This window comes from Myxocyprinus asiaticus, chromosome 7, assembly GCF_019703515.2.
Source record: "Myxocyprinus asiaticus isolate MX2 ecotype Aquarium Trade chromosome 7, UBuf_Myxa_2, whole genome shotgun sequence".
NCBI classification, from domain to species: Eukaryota; Metazoa; Chordata; class Actinopteri; order Cypriniformes; family Catostomidae; genus Myxocyprinus; species Myxocyprinus asiaticus.
In genome coordinates, this window is record NC_059350.1 from 40780044 (window position 1) to 40799595 (window position 19552).

Below are 19552 nucleotides of genomic sequence, written 5' to 3' on the forward strand. Positions count from 1 at the left end.
AGCTTTCTTAAAGGTACAGTAACGCTTGCCTATTAATCAACGAACAGTTGACGGAATTTTATTGTTGATGTAATTTTAGCTCACAAAATAATCGTTACAAGATTGCGTCACATATAATTTCACTCCCCTTGATAATAATAGCATTTTATTATTTGTATATTAGTTAAATGTAACTATCAAAATGTTCCTTTAATACTGTTGAAGGAAAATTCTGTCATATTTACACCGTCATTTCAGAAAAAGCCTAATGTATATCCCGGTCTGTCTATTTAATACAATGGCAGCTGATATTGACTCACTTCAAAGCTTAAAAGAGTGCACAATAATAAAAGTTGCCCATGCAGCTCATGCTTCATATTCCAAGTCTTCTGAAGACAGGCGATGGTGAGAAACAACCCCTTTACGTCATTTTTCGCTGAAATTATTGACATCCATTGGGCGTTCAGAATGTCGTGTGTTTATTCACTCAGCAAAACTATTGTGGGCTGTGTATTGAGTCTAAAGGCCAAAGGATACTTCGGGTGTCCGCGTTGTGGATCACTCTGCGCACGGTATGTGTATTGCAAATTGTGTCATCAGCACAGCTGCACAGCTTGACCGCACGCCACCTAGATTTTCTTGACTTGTCTGCACATGCGCTGGCCACTGACTGTACTAAGAGTGTCACAAAGCAGTTGTAGTGCATATGCCTCGAATGCGTTCCTATTCGTTCGCTATCAGAAAAGTATATTCAGAAGATCCAATCATAAATGCGGAAATATGAAGTATACCCGGGCCTTAACTGTTTAGCTTGCATATTGTATCAGCAAATATAAAAATATATATATATATAAAAAAAAAAAGCACTAATCTTGGGATTCATCACCGGCAACGGTGAGAACTTAAAGTCTAGTGCAAGGACAACAACCTTTCTCAATCTCTGTTTCTAGCCTCTGTGAATTGTTTTTAGCCATCACAACCTGATTTGTCAGTAAACAGCAATAGACCATATTCACTGTAGCATCATCTTTGATGGGAATGAAAACAAGGCTGTGAGGGATGGATCTGCACTGTATAAAGCTATCAAAAAGATGTTGTTTGGAGTTTTCTGTCTACTGAAATTTCTTGGAATTATATTTTTTCAATGTTTCATCAGCAAAACTATCCAAAAACACACACAAAAAAAACTGTACAACCCACTGAAAAGACTGCATGTCTATCCCTCACAGCCTCTTTGTCAGTCCTGTGAAAAATTTAAGATGGTGCTGCTGTAAACAAGGTCTATTGAAGCAGGGAGAAATAAGATAAAAAGATTTTGTGGTAAAACATTTTTTTTATTCCTACCATGTCCCATGTTGTAAAGTATAAAACAAAGTTATACATGTGGACGTGTAATACAAATTGAATAAATCTGTAATATATTAATTAAAACTTAAAAAAAACAATGGAATAAAGATGGAATTGATTTTGTGAATTGGCAACAATATTTTCCCTTCTCTAGGAACAATAATTTTACAAGCAGCAATGTGTAAGGAAAATATGTCAGTAATAAGTGTTATTTTTTTTCTGTAATTTGATTTCTTTGGTAGAGGTAACATGTTACTGGTAAACTGTAATAAACTGTAGTAAACATATATTGTTTTATCAGAGAAACCATGCATTTGTAAAGCATACTATATTTGGCACTCCAAGTTGTGCAAATCTCCTGAGTTTTTGAGAAGGTAGGACCCTCTATCTTTTCCTCTCTCACAAACACACATCCTTTTAATCATGATACTTTCATCCTACTGTACGAAGAATAAAACAACAGTATCCAAAGAAAAAAAAAGTCCACAGAGTAAAAAAGAAAAGACAAACCTATAAAAGCAGCCCCAGAGTGTTAATGACATTCAAATTAAAACTGTAATTTTATTTTACTTTACTTTGAGTGCATCATTTCTGCAGGTTTTAAGGACCTTTTCGCATGTTTTGTCATTGTGAGGTTTTCTCTCATTCTCATTTGCTCTCTGTTTCACGATGGCATACATGAGGACCTTAATGCAATAGTTCACCCAAAAATGAAAGTTCTCTCATAATTTACTCACCTTCATGCCATCCCAGATGTGTATGACTTTCTTTCTTCTGCAGAACACAAACGAAGATTTTTAAAAGAATATCTCAGCTCTGTAGATCCATACAATGCAAGTGAATGGTGACCAAAAAGCACATAAAGGCAGCATAAAAGTAATCCATAAGTAATCCAGTGGTTTAATCCATGTCTCCTGAAGTGATCTAATTGGTTTTGTGTGATAACAGACCAAAATGTGTCCCCTTTTTCAACTTGTCATTGCAGTCTCTAGGCACAATCATGATTTCAAGCTCAATTACACTTCCTAGTTCTTGACGCATGCGCAGAATGCTAGATGGCACTATAAGAAGTGTAATCGAGCTTGAAATCATGATCGCCAAGGAGACTGCTGATGTCAAGATGTACAGTAAAAGAGGAGTTTCATTTTGGTATGTTCTCACACAAAACCAACTGGATCGCTTCAGAAGACATGGATTAAACCACTGGAGTCTTATGGATTACTTTTATGCTGACTATCTTTTTGGAGCTTTTGGAGTTCTGGTCACCATTCACTTGCATTGTATGGACCTACATAGCTGAGATATTCTTCTAAAAATCTTCATTTGTGTTCAGCAGAAGAAAGTCATACAAATCTGGGATGGCATGAGGGTGAGAAAATGATGAGAATTTTCATTTTTGGGTGAACTAATCCTTTAATCAAACCTAAATTTCATAACCTAGTACATAATCTGCGTTTCATCTCAGACTCTAGGAATTCTCCCATATAAGGAACCATTTAGAAATTTCATTATTCAATCACGATGTCTCTTTGTGCATAAGGATAAACATTAGTCCAAACCTGTAAATTGAATTATAATTTATCAGAATCTTCCTATGGCATTCACTGTCCTCCACTGAGAACCTGACTGAGTCCACAGAGGGGTCTTGGCACTGCCACATGTGCTCTTCTTACTTCTGCTCTTCTCATATTTTATCCAAGATCTATTCCTAGACCATGTGTTTCTGTTTGCGACTGGCAAACGAGGTACTAATGTTATGAGATCTTCAAAATAATCCCAATGATTGAATTCACAATGTAGTGCAGGTCCTTTGAAAATCTGCAGAAGAGAGAGAGATACACCCTTAAATCTTCCAGAAGATCTTCTTTCTGTAGAGCAGGAAGGCTATAAACACCCATATAGAAGTGGCCAGGAGGTTCTGAGCCAGATGCTCGGTGTGTGATTGGCTGTTCGCCATCTTCCAACGGAAGGGGAAGTATTCCTCAAACACCTCATGGCCCACATACACCAAGATGGAATTCATACCTGACAAATTAAAAGTAAAATACAATCCAGTCACATTACTGTTTTATTTATACTTCTGTCATGTTCACGTAAATATTAAGGCCCAAAACATGCTTTCTGCAAGAATGTGAACACAACGGCTTCTAGCTACTCAAGCGATGTACAATGATGAACACACATTATGTACAATGGGACTGTGGCTTACAATGCGTTGGTCAAATATTTGCATCTCCTTTTGGATAGATTATATTTTTAGTCCTACAATCAGCTGTAAAAGTCAAATTGTGAATGCAAGCATCCAATAAACTGATGCTGGAAGAGGGTGCATTCTTTGGTCAAGGTACGTTCATTCTGTTTGTGAAATGGGAGCTTTAAAATGCTTACCAGGGTAAAAGAAGGGCGCTCCAGACCACCACTTCTTCACATCCACCATATAGTAAAAAAACACCAAAACCACAAAAGCAAAACTGCTGAGAGTCGTCACATAGGACAATGACCTGAAATCAAACAAAATTCACAGGATAGAATCCTACAATCAGCACAGCAAACATGTCACAGCACAAGCCACACATTCCTGTTCTAATGGGGAAGCAAATTTGGTATGCTACTTCCTGCTCCTAAATGAGCTACATACTTTCATGCATGAACAAAACCTGAAATGCTTCATTCTTAAGCACTAATCTTGAACAGTTTTAACCAAAAAAGGTAACAACGTCAATGGTAATATTAATAATATCTAATGTTGAAATAAAAAAATACAGTGATATATCTATAGGGAGACTGGGTTTACCACAAGTTTTTGTTAACCGGAATGAAGCCATTGTTTCTGGAGCACTTGGTCAGCACAGCTGAGATGATCCCCTTAATGTAAAGACAGGCAGCATGAAGTTTTCGCAATTACTCAGAAGCTTCAAACAAAGCTTCTGAATAAAAGATTTTACTAATCTAATCTACTGACTGATCTACTGGAGTACTTAAAAAAAGAAAAATACAAAAAACACTTAACTTTCACTAATAACATTAACAAACATTATTCCATGGCTGTCTGGAATACTGCATTGTGATTGGTCAATCATGGCATTCTGCAGTCAATAACTAGCTGTGCTATTTTCATGTCTCTCGTATCACTCTGTGGTCTCTTCTCACATAAATTCTACTCAATTCAATATATCATGTACATTTATTTATATGCTTGGAAAGTAGCTGCGTAATAAGCGGGAAAATGTACAGTCAGCCAGTCCACTTCGCTTCAGGGCAATCACTCTTTCTTGGTTTATATTGCGATGATGACCGGCTGACTCTGCATTATCCCTTATTTGTAATTTTTATATGATAGGCTTGTAATAGTACATTACATAATATAATACATTTGTTAATGTACAATCAAATAGGTAGAAATGCCATAAAGCATCATATTTATATTCTTAATGTAAGCTTCTCTCATGGACCCATGAACCCACAACGGAGAGCTAATGCGGAAGTCAAGATCTGAACTGTAAAATAACTAAAATGTTGGGTTGTTTCTTAGGAAGACTTGGAATATGATGTACAAGTCACATAAACATTTGAGTCCTTTTTTTAAGCTTTCAAGTGAGTCACCATTAACTGATATTGTATGGAAATAAGCGACAGCGACATACTTGAAAATTTCATCTTTTGTGTTCTGCAGAAGAACGAAGTCATACATAATAAAAACGGCATGGGGGTGAGTAAATGATCATAGAATTTTCAAAACTATTCCTTTAAAGGTGCATTCAATAACTTGTCTTTGTGTCATCTTTGACTTACACTGACACCTAGCGGCTTGGATGCAGCATCATTTAAAATCGATAGTTTTCAGTTTCAGATGCCATTGTAGAAATTTAGTATTCAGAGTCAGCCATGATTACTTTAATCAATGAGTGAAAGTGTCAAATAACAGGGCAGTTACTGGGATTAAGCGAGTAGTATTCGGCTGGTCATGTGATTCTGAAATGGCAGTCCCCAAGTGTGAACCCTCCCCATGTAGAATAAAACAGCTTTTATAAGGTTACTGATATGACTGGAGTCTTTATTTTAATGTGAGTGGTCATGATTTCCTACATATATTGCAAAATTACAATTCATGTCTTTAGGAGTTCAACTTTTTTAATGAGGAATAATTACTGAGTGCTCCTTTAAAATGTAAAAAGTTACAAAAACAATAACAAAATGGTTTACATACCAAAATGGATCCCCAAATGAGAAATCGTGTGATTATTTGTCTGTGTTGGTCCCTGTAATGTAGCAGAATTTTTCCTGCCTGGAACACACATTAGATCTGGACAATTATTGAATGCAATGGATGTGATCTCTAATCATGTGATTTCAGATCACTAAAAACAAAAACAGTCTCTTGCTGTGTGCATCAAATAAAAGCATGCAATTTCTAAAGAGGTGTAAGAATAGAAGTGTCTTTCTACTGAACTCACCTGAAGACCCAAAAATGCCATCAATATGGAGTTAATGCTTCCCAAAACACCCTCAGGGTCAAATGGCACAATAGACTGGTACACAACCTGCGATGCATGCATGCACACACAATAAATTGCATCAGCTAGTACAGTAGTGGTACAACGAGTGTGTGGTTTTTGCAAGTTGTGACTAAATAGGCCTGACTTGCAGACACTTGCTCCTGTCTGGTTACAAAGTGTTTCTCAGTTATTGTGTTTTATCTGTTTACCCGTGATGAAGGCGTCTGGTAAATATGGGTCTCTCCGAGCAGCCAGCGGTCAATATGACCCGCAGCCCCCCCAGTGCAGTTTAGGAACTGGCCAAAGTCACCAATGCCCCCTGGACCCAAATAACCACTGCAGGAGAGAGACATCAGGAGAAAAAAAATAGCATTGTATGCATCATGAATTTAATAAGCAAGATACAATCCTGTACGATAGATGGACATAAGCCATGCAATTCAACTGCATTTCATTTTGATGTATGCAGCAGCCATGCATTGGTGACACTTTACAATTATATATTTACATTAACATTAGTTAGCAATTAACAATGAACAATACTTTAAAGCATTTATAAATCTTGGTTAATGTTGATTTCTACATATACTAATAGATTGTGTACATTAGAAGTAATGTACATTAACATTAATGGGATAGTCCACCCAAAAATGAAAATGATCTCATTATTTACTCACCCTCATGCCATCCCACATGTGTATGACTTTCTTCTGCAGAACACAAACAAAGATTTTTAGAAGAAAATCTCAGCTCCTTACAATGCAAATGAATTGTGGCCAGAACTTTGAAGCTACAAATACACATAAGGGCAGCATATAAGTAATTCGGTGGTTTAATCCATGTCTTCAGGTGATATGATAAGTGTGGGTGTGAAACCGATCAATATTTAAGTTCTTTTTTACTATAAATCTCCACTTTAACTTTCACTTTCTGAAAGTGAAAGTAGAGATTTATAGTAAAAAAGGACTTCAATATTAACCTGTTTCTCACCAACACCTATCATTTCGCTTCTGAAGACATGAATTAAACCACTGGAGTCATATGGATTACATTTATGGTGCCTTTATGAGATTTTTGGAGCTTCAAAGCTATGACCACCATTCACGTGCATCGTAAGGAATGGACCTACAGAGCTGAGATATTTAAAAATCTTCATTTGTGTTATGCAGAAGAAAGTAAGTCATACACATCTGGAATGGCACAAGGTTAAAGAAATTATGAGAGAATTTTCATTTTTGGGTGAACTTTTACTTTAATATATTATGAACTAATAATTGTATATTTATAAATTAACATTATCCAAAATTATTATAGCACCTTATTGTACAGTGTAACTCATGCATTAAATGTAAACATTACAAGTGACTAGCAATGTTTTATTTTTAAGTAAATATATATTAGGAAAACTAGTGCATTTATTTATTTTATTTCTGATTTACTAGGATTTGTTTAAAAGCTAAGCATCAGTTTTTCCATTTATAAATACCACTCAAATCTATTTTCACACACTCATTTATGCAAATGCCCTGTAAATTTAACAAGGCACAAAACAGTAGATTCTGCCAAGAGTTGTTTGATTGTCTCTTTGTGACTGTGAAAGACGGCAAGGGATGTGGAGACTGAAATTTGGGTATATAATACATTCAGATTATGAGAAATATTTTACTAACGTTGGGCAGCCTGGCACTGGGAGAAGAAAGGTCAAACACAACCACACTGTCTCCAAAGCAATCACACACAGCCATGCAGGCCAGTAGAGGCAGACATCATGTACCGAGTACCAGCATGTCTCCTAGGAACAAAAAGATGATAGACATTTGAAATTATGACTATTATAACAAATAAAATAACAAATTATTATACTTTACAAATTTACATCAAACATTTTTAATGATTAAAAATCAGGTTCCCACACTTTTTAACCATGGAATTTCCATGACCTTTCTAGTCATTCAAGAATACTGGATAAGAATGTTTCAAAATTAATTTATAGCGATTGTGCTCAAAAAGAGCAAATTGTAGCCGATAAACTATGCTGAGCACTATTAGAAATATTTATTAATTTCCATTGGTTTTTTTTATATAATTTTGTAAATGTTTCCATGTTTTATATGACTATGGGAACCATGTTAAGAGTCAAAGGCCTGTAGAGCTTGTATAAATGCACATGTGTGTAAAAAGTTTGTTTGTGAGTGTGTGTGTGTGCATACAGTATGTTTGGACTGGAGAAGATATCATCACTCACACTTGACAGGTTGGGGAATCGGTCCTTTGCCACAGCAAGGTCCAAAACAGCCACAACAAGGTAGGTGAAGCCCAGACGCTGTAATACACCAGGAATACGCAGGGAATCCCAAGACACTGTACAGATACATGTATGCATGCATAAAACACCTCTGACTTCAGCACCTAAATACATGGTTTCATTGTAATACTTCATTTTATAATATTATCTATCTTCATATTGTCTACATTGCTTAAACTTTAACAAACTCACTGAGAACTTTATTAGAAATATTACACCTAATTATTCATGCGATTATCTCAACAGCCAATCGTGTGGCAGCATTGCAATGCATAACATCATGCAGATATGGGTCAGGAGCTTCAGTTAATGTTCACATCAACCATCAGAATGAGGAAAAAATGTGATCTCAGTGATTTCGACTGTGGCATGATTGTTGGTGCCAGATAGGCTGGTTTGAGTATTTCTGTAACTGCTGCTCTTCTGGGATTTTCACGCGCAACAGTCTCTAGACTTTACTCAGAATGGTGCCAAAAACAAAAAAACATCCATTTAGCGGCACTTCTGTGGACAGAAATGCCTTGTTGATGAGAGAGGTCAACGGAGAATGGCCAGACTGGTTCGAGCTGACAGAAAGGCTACGGTAACTCAGATAACCCCTCTGTACAATTGTAGTAAGCAGAATAGCATCTCAGAATGCACAACACGTCGAACCTTGAGGCGGATGGGATACAACAGCAGAAGACCACGTCAGGCACTTTATTAGGACCATAAGTGCTAAGTGAGTGTATAATGAAATGACAATATTAAGGACCCCATGAAATTTCTTAGCAAACACAAATTTCTTTCCTGTGTTGATGTCTTTCCTTTTGAAAGTTGGGGTGGGACATTTGAAAGGGCTTGTGCTTTTATAGAGAGCCAAAAGCCTTTAGTTTATGTCACAGCCTGCCAAAGACTGTACATTTTAAATCTGTATGTCAACTTGTAAGAGAACAATAACATATAGATGACCTCAACACTAAAAGCCACAAAACTCACATTCTGATTTCATGGGGACCTTTTAGTGTGTAAATGGGACGTTCCACTGATTACATGCATGTAATCTAATGAACAGGAACTTCATTTCTTTCATGTTTCAAGCTAATTATGTGGCTTACTGCAGTTTACACAATTCATAAATGAGTACATAGTATACAATTTGTGAGCACAGAGGAAAAAAAGAAAAAGTGGAAAAATGTGTTATTGCTCACAGGGTCCTTGGCAGTAGTTAGGATTAATGATGATGACGCCGATGAGAAAGAGTTGTAAGCTCCTCCAGAAAACCTTCCACAGAAGATGAGTGTGTTTGACGCCTCTACGCAATGACCCGCTCAAGGACAGACCAATGGATGTTCCCATAATGAACACAAACCTGTGAGAAAGAGACAGAAAGAAAGGAGACAGAAATTCAGATTCCTGTTTTAAGATGCTGCATTTTCTGTGGTGATTTCCAACAAACAGATTAAATGGATAGTTCATCCAAAAATGAACATTCGGTCCTTTACTCACCCTCATGCTGCTATTTCAACACAATAAAAGTGGGTAGTCACCATTAACCTTTATTTAATGGTTAAATATATCCTTTTTGTTCCATGCAAGAAAGAAGATCATACAGGTTTGGAACAACATAAGAGTGAGTAAATGATTTTCTTTTTTTGATGAATTTGGATGAAATGAGATTAAAGGCCTCATGACTTAAGTTAAACTGAGTAGTACTGCAGTAGATGCTTGCTTCAGCTGCACAGCAGAAATAAAGATTATTGGGTTTGCTGTTGATGTGAAACATCACCTTAGTATGCTCTTTAGCTTTTACTATGCCACTTCATTTTAGCCACAGTAATAACCACCCATTTAAACTCAACTGGCTCAGGTACACCATTACTTATGCCAGCACTGATGTGGCTTGCAGATCAAATAAAAACATTGAAAGTCTCATAAAATGTTTCACAACTATACCACTAAGGCTGCTACTAATGATTACTTTGATAATCGATTAATCTTTGATTATTTCTTTGATTAATTTTTTTAAATTTATTTTAAATTTTTATGAAATTGTATGTCCTGTAATTTATTCAAATGCATTTATTAAAAAACATAAATGATTAAGGATATAATGATTTGTTTTTTGTTTTTTAATTATTATTATTTCTTTTAAGGACATAATATGCGAAACAGCTAATTTTCTTAACTTAACAAAAAGACTGTTAATTAAAGTGCAAAATGATCCACCAGGGATGTTGTGTGAGTTAATATCAGCCCAGCACAGGGTAATGGTCACACCTGAATAGAAATATTAATAATTCTGCTCAACTGAAAATAGAAAATGATGTTAGATACATATGCTTGCAAATAATATTGTCACTGATTACATATTTCAAAACTATTATTTTTAAAAATATATTTTTAATGGCAGTATATGCTTATCCAGTAAAATATTTTTTGCCATAATATAACTTTACTGGTGAAATCAGACATTTGGCATTATCAGGACCATGAAATATTTCCCCATAGCATTATTATACATTATACTCAGCATTGCCCGTGTTGAAAGCAAGAGAGAAAATGAAAGTTTGCAGATGAATATACTAATGTACATATTCAGTAGTTTAATATAGTATATTCATCTGTAAACTTTCATAAACTCTCGTTTTCAATGCGGGCACTGGTTCTCTCGCACTAACAAAATGCGCTTGAGGAGAAACCATCTAAAATGCTTCAAAACCTGCAGACTTGGGGCCTGGGTAGCTCAGCGAGTATTGACACTGACTACCACACCTGGAGTCGCAAGTTCGAATCCAGGGCGTGCTGAGTGACTCCAGCCAGGTCTCCTAAGCAACCAAATTGGCCTGGTTGCTAGGGAGGGTAGAGTCACATGGGGTAACCTCCTCGTTGTCGCTATAATGTGTGGTTCTCGCTCTCTGTGGGGTGCGTGGATGCCGCAGAGAATAGCGTGAAGCCTCCACGTGTGCTACATCTCCGCAGTAACGCGCTCAACAAGCCACATGATCAGATTGGCAGTCTCAGACGTGGAGGCAACTGAGATTCATCCTCCGCCACCTGGATTGAGGCGAGTCACTACACCACCATGAGGACTTAGAGCGCATTGGGAATTGGCCATTCCAAATTGGGGAGAAAAGGGGAGAAAAAAACCCCCTGCAGACTCTGACCTCTGAGACATCGATTTGATATCCATGAAGGCTGCACAATTTATAACACTGAAACTAATGCAACAATATGACGTTGCATGAAATTGCAAAGCACATTTTAATCAAAATGATTTCTCAGTTGCGATCAGTTGAACTGATGCAGAAGTGCTTGCTCAGTGAAGTTTAACAGATACTCGCTTGTGGTAAATACAAAAAGTTTTAATGTAAATGTTAGTTATGCGGAAAGAACTCTCAAGCGCATGAAACAACACAAGCACTCTGTCAATGCACCTGATGCAGCAAGCGGTCCACATTAAACTGTATGTTTTTGCTCATCTTTGAAGTGTATAAAGTACTCCTGTGTGAGTTATCATGCAAACACATTTTTCACAGCTGTAAAGTGAGGTCACCGAATGAGTTTCTCCATGCACACAGCATATATTAAACCAATGGATAATGAAATTTGTTGTCGATTATTTTCATTATCGATTTTATCAATTAGTTGTTGCAGCCCAATATGCCACCCTATAAAAGAACAACTCAAATTTAGCAGAGTGTAGGAGAGCATCTTTATGCATTGTTGAGAAGAATCAGTCATGTGCATTGGCTTACCAAGGAAACACAAGATCAGCCACTGTGAGACCTGCAAGAGAAAGAACACATATTTAACTACCTGTTGTCATATTACTATTACATTTACCTCAACTTCATGAGAAGTACTTGTTAGACATATTCAACTAAATTTGAGTTGAAGATACAAGTAAAATAAATAAATAAAAAAATTAAATTCATAAAATTTTTATTTTTAATTTTTTTTCCTCCCCTTTTTCTCCCCAGTTTGGAATGCCCAATTCCCAATACGCTCTAAGTCCTCGTGGTGGCATAGTGACTCACCTCAATCTGGGTGGCGGAGGATTAATCTCAGTTGCCTCCATGTCTGAGACCGTCAATCCGCGCATCTTATCACGTGGCTTGTTGAGCGTGATACCACGGAGACACAGCGCGTGTGGAGGCTTCACACTATTCTCCGCGGCATCCACGCACAACTCGCCGCGCGTCCAACCGAGAGTGAACCACGTTATAGCGACCACGAGGAGGTTACCCCATGTGACTCTACCCTCCCTAGCAACCAGGTCAATTTGGTTGCTTAGGAGACCTGGCTGGAGTCACTCAGCACGCCCTGGATTTGAACTTGCGTCAGCGTCTTTACTCGCTGAGCTACTCAGGCACCCGTAAAATACATACATTAAATGTAAAGGCTTTTTAAATGATCTTCAAAGTTATAAATAGAGGTTCTGAGACTGGTTAAAGTAACAAACAAGGTAGAAGTTCCATCATTCGTAATGATGATTTTGGATAGGAGTTTACCATTCCAACTCTCATGCCTGAAGAACCAGTAACGTCCACCTCCATAGTTCACAAACACCATAATGACAAGAGCTAAGCTGTGGAGACAACAGAGGGAATTTGTGTCATTGGATTCAATAATGTATCATTACAGTACACATATTTAAGGGAAAATACACTCTTTCACACACAAATATTCACCATCAGAACTATCCTCAGAATAATTAGGCAAACTGCAGTCACGTACCAGTTGTTACATAAGATTAACTGGCAAACCTCTCAACTTTGTTAAACAACATAAACCAGCAATGTTTTAACAAAAAATTATAATACTTGCCTCAATATCAATCAGTTTAATCACTCTGTTTCAGTATAGCACACATACTAAAATGCAAATGACCTGTGGACTACCAGCTTCACACTTTGCATAATGGCAGTTTCCTTTCTGTGCATAATAATATTCATCTCAATTTCTCAATCTTTAAGATAATTAGCGAAAGAGCAACATACCCACGGAAAGTGTCCAAAGACCGAAGCCTCCGTCCAGTGGTGGATGGAATTATTGATTCCGTGGAGGCATCTACCAATCTGTTTGGAGTGCCAAGCTCCTAAAGACAATGAAAGAGAGAGAGAGAGAGAGAGAGAGAGAGAGGGAGAGGGAGAGAGAGAGAGAGAGAGAGAGAGAGCAAATTAATGAGAGTGAAGAGAAAAGATCATTAAGATTCCTTTCCATGGCAATGATTTTTTACCACTTGGATATCATGGCTCTTCCTTGCATAAAACACTCAGCATAGAATCAGTAAATTAAAGGATTAGTTCCACCCAAAAATGAAAATTCTTTCATCATTTACTCAACCTCATGCCATCCCAGATGTGTATGACTTTCTTTCTTCTGCAGAACACAAAGATTTTTAGAAGAATATCTCAGCTCTGTATGTCCATACAATGCAAGTGAATGGTGACCAAAACTTAAAAGCTCTGAAAGGCATATAAAGGCAGAATAAAAGTAATCCATGAGTCTCCAGTGGTTTAATCCATGTCTTCTGAAGCTATCCAATCGGTTTTAGGTGAGAACAGACCAATATGTAACTTATTTTTCACTATAAATCTTGACATCTGCAATCTCCTTGGTGATCATGATTTCAAGCTTGATTACATTTCCTAGCACCATCTAGTGTTCTGCGGATTTGTACAGCACTAGTGTAATCAAGCTAGAAATCATGATTGTTCCTAGAGACTGCAATGACAAGATGTAGAGTAAAAAATGAGTTACATTTTGGTCTGTTCTCACTTAAAACCGATTGGATTGCTTCAGAAGACATGGATTAAACCACTGGAGTCTAATGGATTAATTTTATTCTGCCTTATGTGCTTTTTGGTCACCATTCACTTGCATTGTATGGACCTACAGAGCTGAGATAATCTTCTAAAAATCTTTGTGTTCTGCAGAAGAAAGAAAGACATACACATCCGGGATGGCATGAGGGTGAGTAAATGATGAGAGAATTTTCATTTTTGGGTGAACTATTCCTTTAAAAAGAGATGATGCCGTATTTGAACTGCTACAAAGACGCTATATTTGTTGCTTTGAAGATCTGCTTTAAATTATGTGAAAATCATGCAGAGACAACTCACAATATCAAGAGAGCAAAACCAAAGGTGTTAGTGACAAGCTCTTACCGAGTTTATCAGTCTCTCTGTCTCCACTGTGCTCCCCAAGCGAAGAAGTAGATTTCTCACAACATCCAGCCTTAAAAATGTTATAAATGTACAAATGTTCATCACATCACATTACTGAAAATGCTTTAAGGAATAGTTCACCCAAAAAATTATTCCACCTTAAAAGCAAATCAAAATGGGAGTTTTGGTGTTTTTAGTCAATGTTCTGGGATCATCTTTATGCTAGTGTGTATCTTAAAGTTAACAAAATTACATTTTAGCACATTCAAAATTTACAGTCTTTCTCTTCTGGGAAAATGGACCAAAAATCAATATTTAATTTATGTTGTGGGGGCCTGGGTAGACTCAGTGGTAAAATACGCTGGCTACCACCCATGGAGTTCGCTAGCTCGCTAGCCAGGGCGTGCTGAGTGACTCCAGCCAGGTCTCCTAAGCAACCAAATTGGCCCGGTTGCTAGGGAGAGTAGAGTCACATGGGGTAAACTCCTCGTGGTCGCTATAATGTGGTGCGTTCTTGGTGGGGCGCGTGGTGAGTTGAGCATGGTTGCCGCGGTGGATGGCGTGAAGCCTCCACACGCGCTATGTTTCCGTGGCAACGCGCTCAACAAGCCACGTGATAAGATGCGCAGGTTGATGGTCTCAGACGCGGAGGCAACTGGGATTCGTCCTCTGCCACCCGGACTGCGGCGAATTACTACGTGACCACGAGGACTTAAAAGCACATTGGGAATTGGGCATTCCAAATTGGGAGAAAAAGGGAAACCCCCCCCCAATTTAACAATTTAATTTATGTCCAATAAAATACTCTCTAGAGTGAGAACATCACCTCCCTCTAATACAACCAACTTCTGACTAGCAATAGCAAATTATGGTTTTGTCAGTGTGTGCTCTTTAAAAATAGCACAAGCCCTTCAATATGTCTCAAACCAATTTCCTGTTTGATTAGGAAGTATGTAAAAACCAAAAAGGAAACTGGGCTCATGAAGCAATTTCATGGGGTCTTTAAGAAAAAAAGGCAGATATATCAAGATGTGTGTACCTTTTAACAGTGTTCCAAATCGTAGCTAACGCTGCCAATCCAGCTAATACCAGAAACGCAAACAAAATGGCTGAAAAAACAAAAAGAGAAAACCATTCAGTCAGATCTTTAACAAATTATTGGATCTTTTTAGCGGAATAAACAAACGGATCAGTTTCCACAGCAATTTTATCTAGCGCTGTCAATATTGTGTACAAATGCACCTTTGAGTTACGGAATGAGGAAGACATAAATCAGACTCACGCAGGTAGTTGTTGACAGGCTCTGAATCAGTCACCATTGTGCAGCTGACCTGGGACGGCTTGTTCAGGTTCTTCACCCACAGAGAATAGTTGCCCTGCTCTCCAAAGTGGAAGTGAACTCTGCAAACACAAAACCATCAAGGCCAAAAAACAAAAAGCTTAAAAAAAATTATATCTTCCTCAAATACATGCATACACAGAAACAATACAGCAGTATGTACACTAGTTTACATTAAATATGACAGCATTGTTCTGTATTAAAGGGATAATTCACCCAAAAAAGAAAATTCACTCATCATTTACTCAACCTCATCCCATCCCAAACTCGTATGACAATCTTCTGCGGAACACAAAGAATGTTATTTTGAAGAATGTATGAGGTGTTTTTGTCCATACAACTCCAAAAAGACAAAGGCAGCATAAAAGTAATCCATTTAATCCATGTCTTCTGAAGCATTATGATCGCTTTGTAAGTCCCTTTGTAAAATGTAAGTCCTTATTCACTATAATTATAGTTAATGCACTATAGTTTTGGACTCCATTGACATTGTATAGGCAAAAACACCTCATACACTCTTCAAAATATCTTCGTTTGAGTTCAGTAGAAGAAAGAAAGTCATACGAGTTTGGGATGGCATAAGGGTGAGTAAATGATGAGAGAATTTTCTTTTGGGTGAACTAAATGTATAAATGCATGACTTACTTGCACAGCTCTAGGTTGGCAGGGGTGCTGTTTAACTGCAATGTCAAAGGGTGCTGTGTGCCTACAACAAACCCCACTGTAGTCGGAGTCCCAGGACCCAGGCCAGCAGGTACTATCCCTAATGGCTGGAGCAAACACTACCACACACACACACACACAGAGAGACAGAGAGAGAGAGAGAGACAGAGAGAGAGAGAGAGAGAGACAGAGAGAGAGAGAGAGAGAGAAATACTATGAGATTAGGATTTTGGTATTACTTTATCATTACTAATACAGCAAACTACATTGTATCATTACAGTATCATTACTGTATTATGTATAATTTCAAGATCAGACATATACTGTGGATGCATGACATAAATGAGTACACAGTTTACTCACACCTATCTATAGAACACACATATCTGATACCTGATAGCAGTGATCAGACAGCACGAAGAGCATCATCTCATTCTCGATTTCATTTATGACTGAAAGGGCTGCCTCGTCCATTTTTAGCACATAAGACTTGCGGTGAGTGGGAGATGCTAAAAGAAAAGAAAAAAAACACTAGATGTTCACCATTATGAAGCATTTGCAATGCACACAAATACATTATATTTAACCTTGCAGCAAGATCTAGAGCAATTTATTTACTGTATATATAATTCCCTATTTGATCAGAGACTGCAACTACAAGCACTCAAAAGCTGTCAACCTAGACCACATTTTAGACATCACATGCACATTTAATGCCCAAAAAACGCTGTCTAGCTATGCAATGACAGAATAGTTTCTCTATGAAAAACAGTAAGAATCAATTTCCAAATATACTCACCACTCTGTAAACTTCAGTGTCTGCCTCTAATTCAATTCAACCTAACTGAAGGTTTCCTAAATGAAACTAAAGGGTCAGCTGCTTTGGCGCTCTCTACTCTCTGCAACATTACAATAGTGACTCTGTCTCTCCTGCAGTCACATGCCTTCACTAATCTGCCTCACAAGAAACATCACAAAACTGCCCAGATCTGTCTCAGAAGGGACATTTGAAACCATGAAACCTCTAGTATTTTGTAAAATGCTGTTGTTGTGGCTTTTTGCGCGCAAATACTGTTGGAGAATCATACTGTGTAAAACCAAGAATCTAGCTGACAACGAACAAATCAGAGTCAAAACAAACATTTAATCTTAGAAAACTTTCAGTAAACATCACTACTTTAAGAATGTGAAATGTCAGAATAATAGTAGGGAGAATTATTTATTTCAGCTTTTATTTCTTTCATCACATACCCAGTGGGTCAGAAGTTTACATACACTTTGTTAATATTTGGTAGCATTGCCTTTACATTTTTAACTTGGGTCAAACGTTTTGGGTAGCCTTCCACAAGCTTCTCACAATAAGATGCTGGAATTTTGGCCCATTCCTCCAGACAGAACTGGTGTAATTGAGTCAGGTTTGTAGGCCTCCTTGCTCACACATGCTTTTTCAGTTCTGCCCACAAATTTTCTGTCGGACTGAGGTCAAGCCTTTGTGGTGGCCACTCCAATACCTTGACTTTGTTGTCCTTAAGCCATTTTGCCACAACTTTGGAGGTATGCTTGGGGTCAATGTCCATTTGGAAGACCCATTTGTGACAGAGCTTTAACTTCCTGGCTGATGTCTTGAGATGTTGCTTCAATATATCCACATAATTTCCCTTCCTCATGATGCCATCTATTTTGTGACGTGCACCAGTCCCTCCTGCAGCAAAGCACCCCACAACATTATGCTGCCACCCGCATGCTTCACGTCTGGGATGGTGTTCTTTGGCTTGCAAGCCTCATCGTTTTTCTTCCAAACATAATGATGGTCATTATGGCCAAACAGTTTGATTTTTGTTTCATCAGACCAGAAATATAAAAAATATTTTTGTCACCATGTGCACTTGCAAACTGTAGTCTTGCTTTTTTATGGCAGTTTTGGAGCAGTGGCTTCTCCCATGGTGAGCAGCCTTTCAGGTTATGCCGATATAGGACTTGTTTTACTGTGTGTATATATATATTTGTCTACCTTTTTCCTCCAGCATCTTCACAAGATCCTTTGCTGTTGTTCTGGGATTGATTTGCACTTTTCACACCAAACTAAGTTAATCTCTAGGAGACAGAATTCTGAGCCGTATGATGGCAGCATGATCCCATGGTGTTTATACTTGCGTACTATTGTTTGAACAGATGAACGTGGTACCTTCAGGCATTTGAAAATTGCTACCAATGTTGAACCAGACTTGTGGAGGTCCACATTTAAAAAATAAATAAATAAATAAAAATTGAGGTCTTTGCTGATTTCGTTTGTTTTTCCCATGATGTCAAGCAAAGAGGCACTGAGTTTGAAGGTAGGCCTTAAAATATATCCACAGGTACACCTCCAATTCAGTACACCTCCTATCAGAAATTAATTGGCTAATTGTTTAAAGTCTTGACATCATTTTCTGGAATTGTCCAAGCTTCTTAAAGGCACTGTTAACTTAGTGTATGTAAACATCTAACCCACTGTAATTGTGATATAGTCAATTAAAAGTGAAACAATCTGTCTGTAAACAATTTTTGGAAAAATTACTCATGTCATGCACAAAGTAGATGTCCTTAACGACTTGCCAAAACCATAGTTTGCTAATATTAAATCTGTGGAGTGGTTAAAAAATGAGTTAACTGTCAATAAGTGTATGTAAACTGACTTCAACTGTATATACAGGATAGTTGGCATATAATAAAAACAGCTAACAGTGATGCTAGCTGACTGGCTGGCTAACATAAGAAAATCATCAAACAAAATGAACCTCCACATTAAGAAATGTGTTTAATATTTAATATTAATGAGATGAGATGAGATGAGAACAACATTGGTGTTGCGGTAAATGACACTCACAGGCTGGTCGGTCTGTCTTATGAGCTGCACATGCAGCTAACATGAGTACAATCACAGCCCAAACCGTCCACCTATATTCCCCTTCAGATGCCATAACATTAGATTCACTGCCTCCTGCTTTCTATCCTCTTTAGATCTAAAGATTTCTCCTTTTTTAATCACAACATACTTCCGGGTCCGACCCCTCCTCCCTCCTAGCAGCGAAATAGTGGAGGAGAAGAGGGTCAAACTACAGACTCATGGGCTGTCTCTCAAAATCAAATGAGCTGCCTACAGTACAGTGCCTAGACTGCATTTCTGCATCGTAGACGCGTTTGGGACGTTCCGAAAGTCCATAAAGCGGAACAAACTGCGTGCCTATGTATGGGGTGCCGTTTGTAAAATAAAACGTTAAAATTTTGTCAG

General features: G+C 37.7%; 1 protein-coding gene across 2 annotated transcripts; it reads right to left on the reverse strand.

The window, feature by feature from the left end:
* Window positions 1-1301: 1301 nt before the first annotated feature.
* On the reverse strand, window positions 1302-19334 carry LOC127444124 (heparan-alpha-glucosaminide N-acetyltransferase-like). Of its 2 annotated transcripts, none has more exons than XM_051703332.1 (18): window positions 19148-19334; window positions 16675-16790; window positions 16264-16400; window positions 15562-15680; window positions 15319-15388; window positions 14280-14349; window positions 13110-13207; window positions 12621-12697; window positions 11865-11895; window positions 9318-9478; window positions 8068-8183; window positions 7493-7614; window positions 6032-6158; window positions 5781-5867; window positions 5534-5611; window positions 4121-4191; window positions 3715-3827; window positions 1302-3351 (listed from the first exon to the last, which is right to left on the reverse strand). In XM_051703332.1, exons 1-18 carry the CDS (start codon window positions 19239-19241, stop codon window positions 3170-3172), a joined length of 1869 nt encoding a protein of 622 aa, XP_051559292.1. In that variant the 5' UTR covers window positions 19242-19334; the 3' UTR covers window positions 1302-3169. The 2 variants fall into 2 exon arrangements, with proteins under 2 accessions (XP_051559292.1, XP_051559293.1); XM_051703333.1 differs by lacking the exon at window positions 19148-19334 and adding an exon at window positions 17081-18902.
* Window positions 19335-19552: the final 218 nt, after the last annotated feature.

Excerpts from the sequence above, each read along its gene's own strand:
- LOC127444124 (XM_051703332.1), bottom strand. The coding sequence starts at position 19,241 with ATGGCATCTGAAGGGGAATATAGGTGGACGGTTTGGGCTGTGATTGTA. Across the intron at positions 11,896-12,620 it reads CAGGCATGAGAGTTGGAATG|GTCTCACAGTGGCTGATCTT; the intron begins GTAAACTCCTAT and ends TTTCTCTTGCAG. Across the intron at positions 5,612-5,780 it reads TGGCATTTTTGGGTCTTCAG|GCAGGAAAAATTCTGCTACA; the intron begins GTGAGTTCAGTA and ends TGTGTGTTCCAG.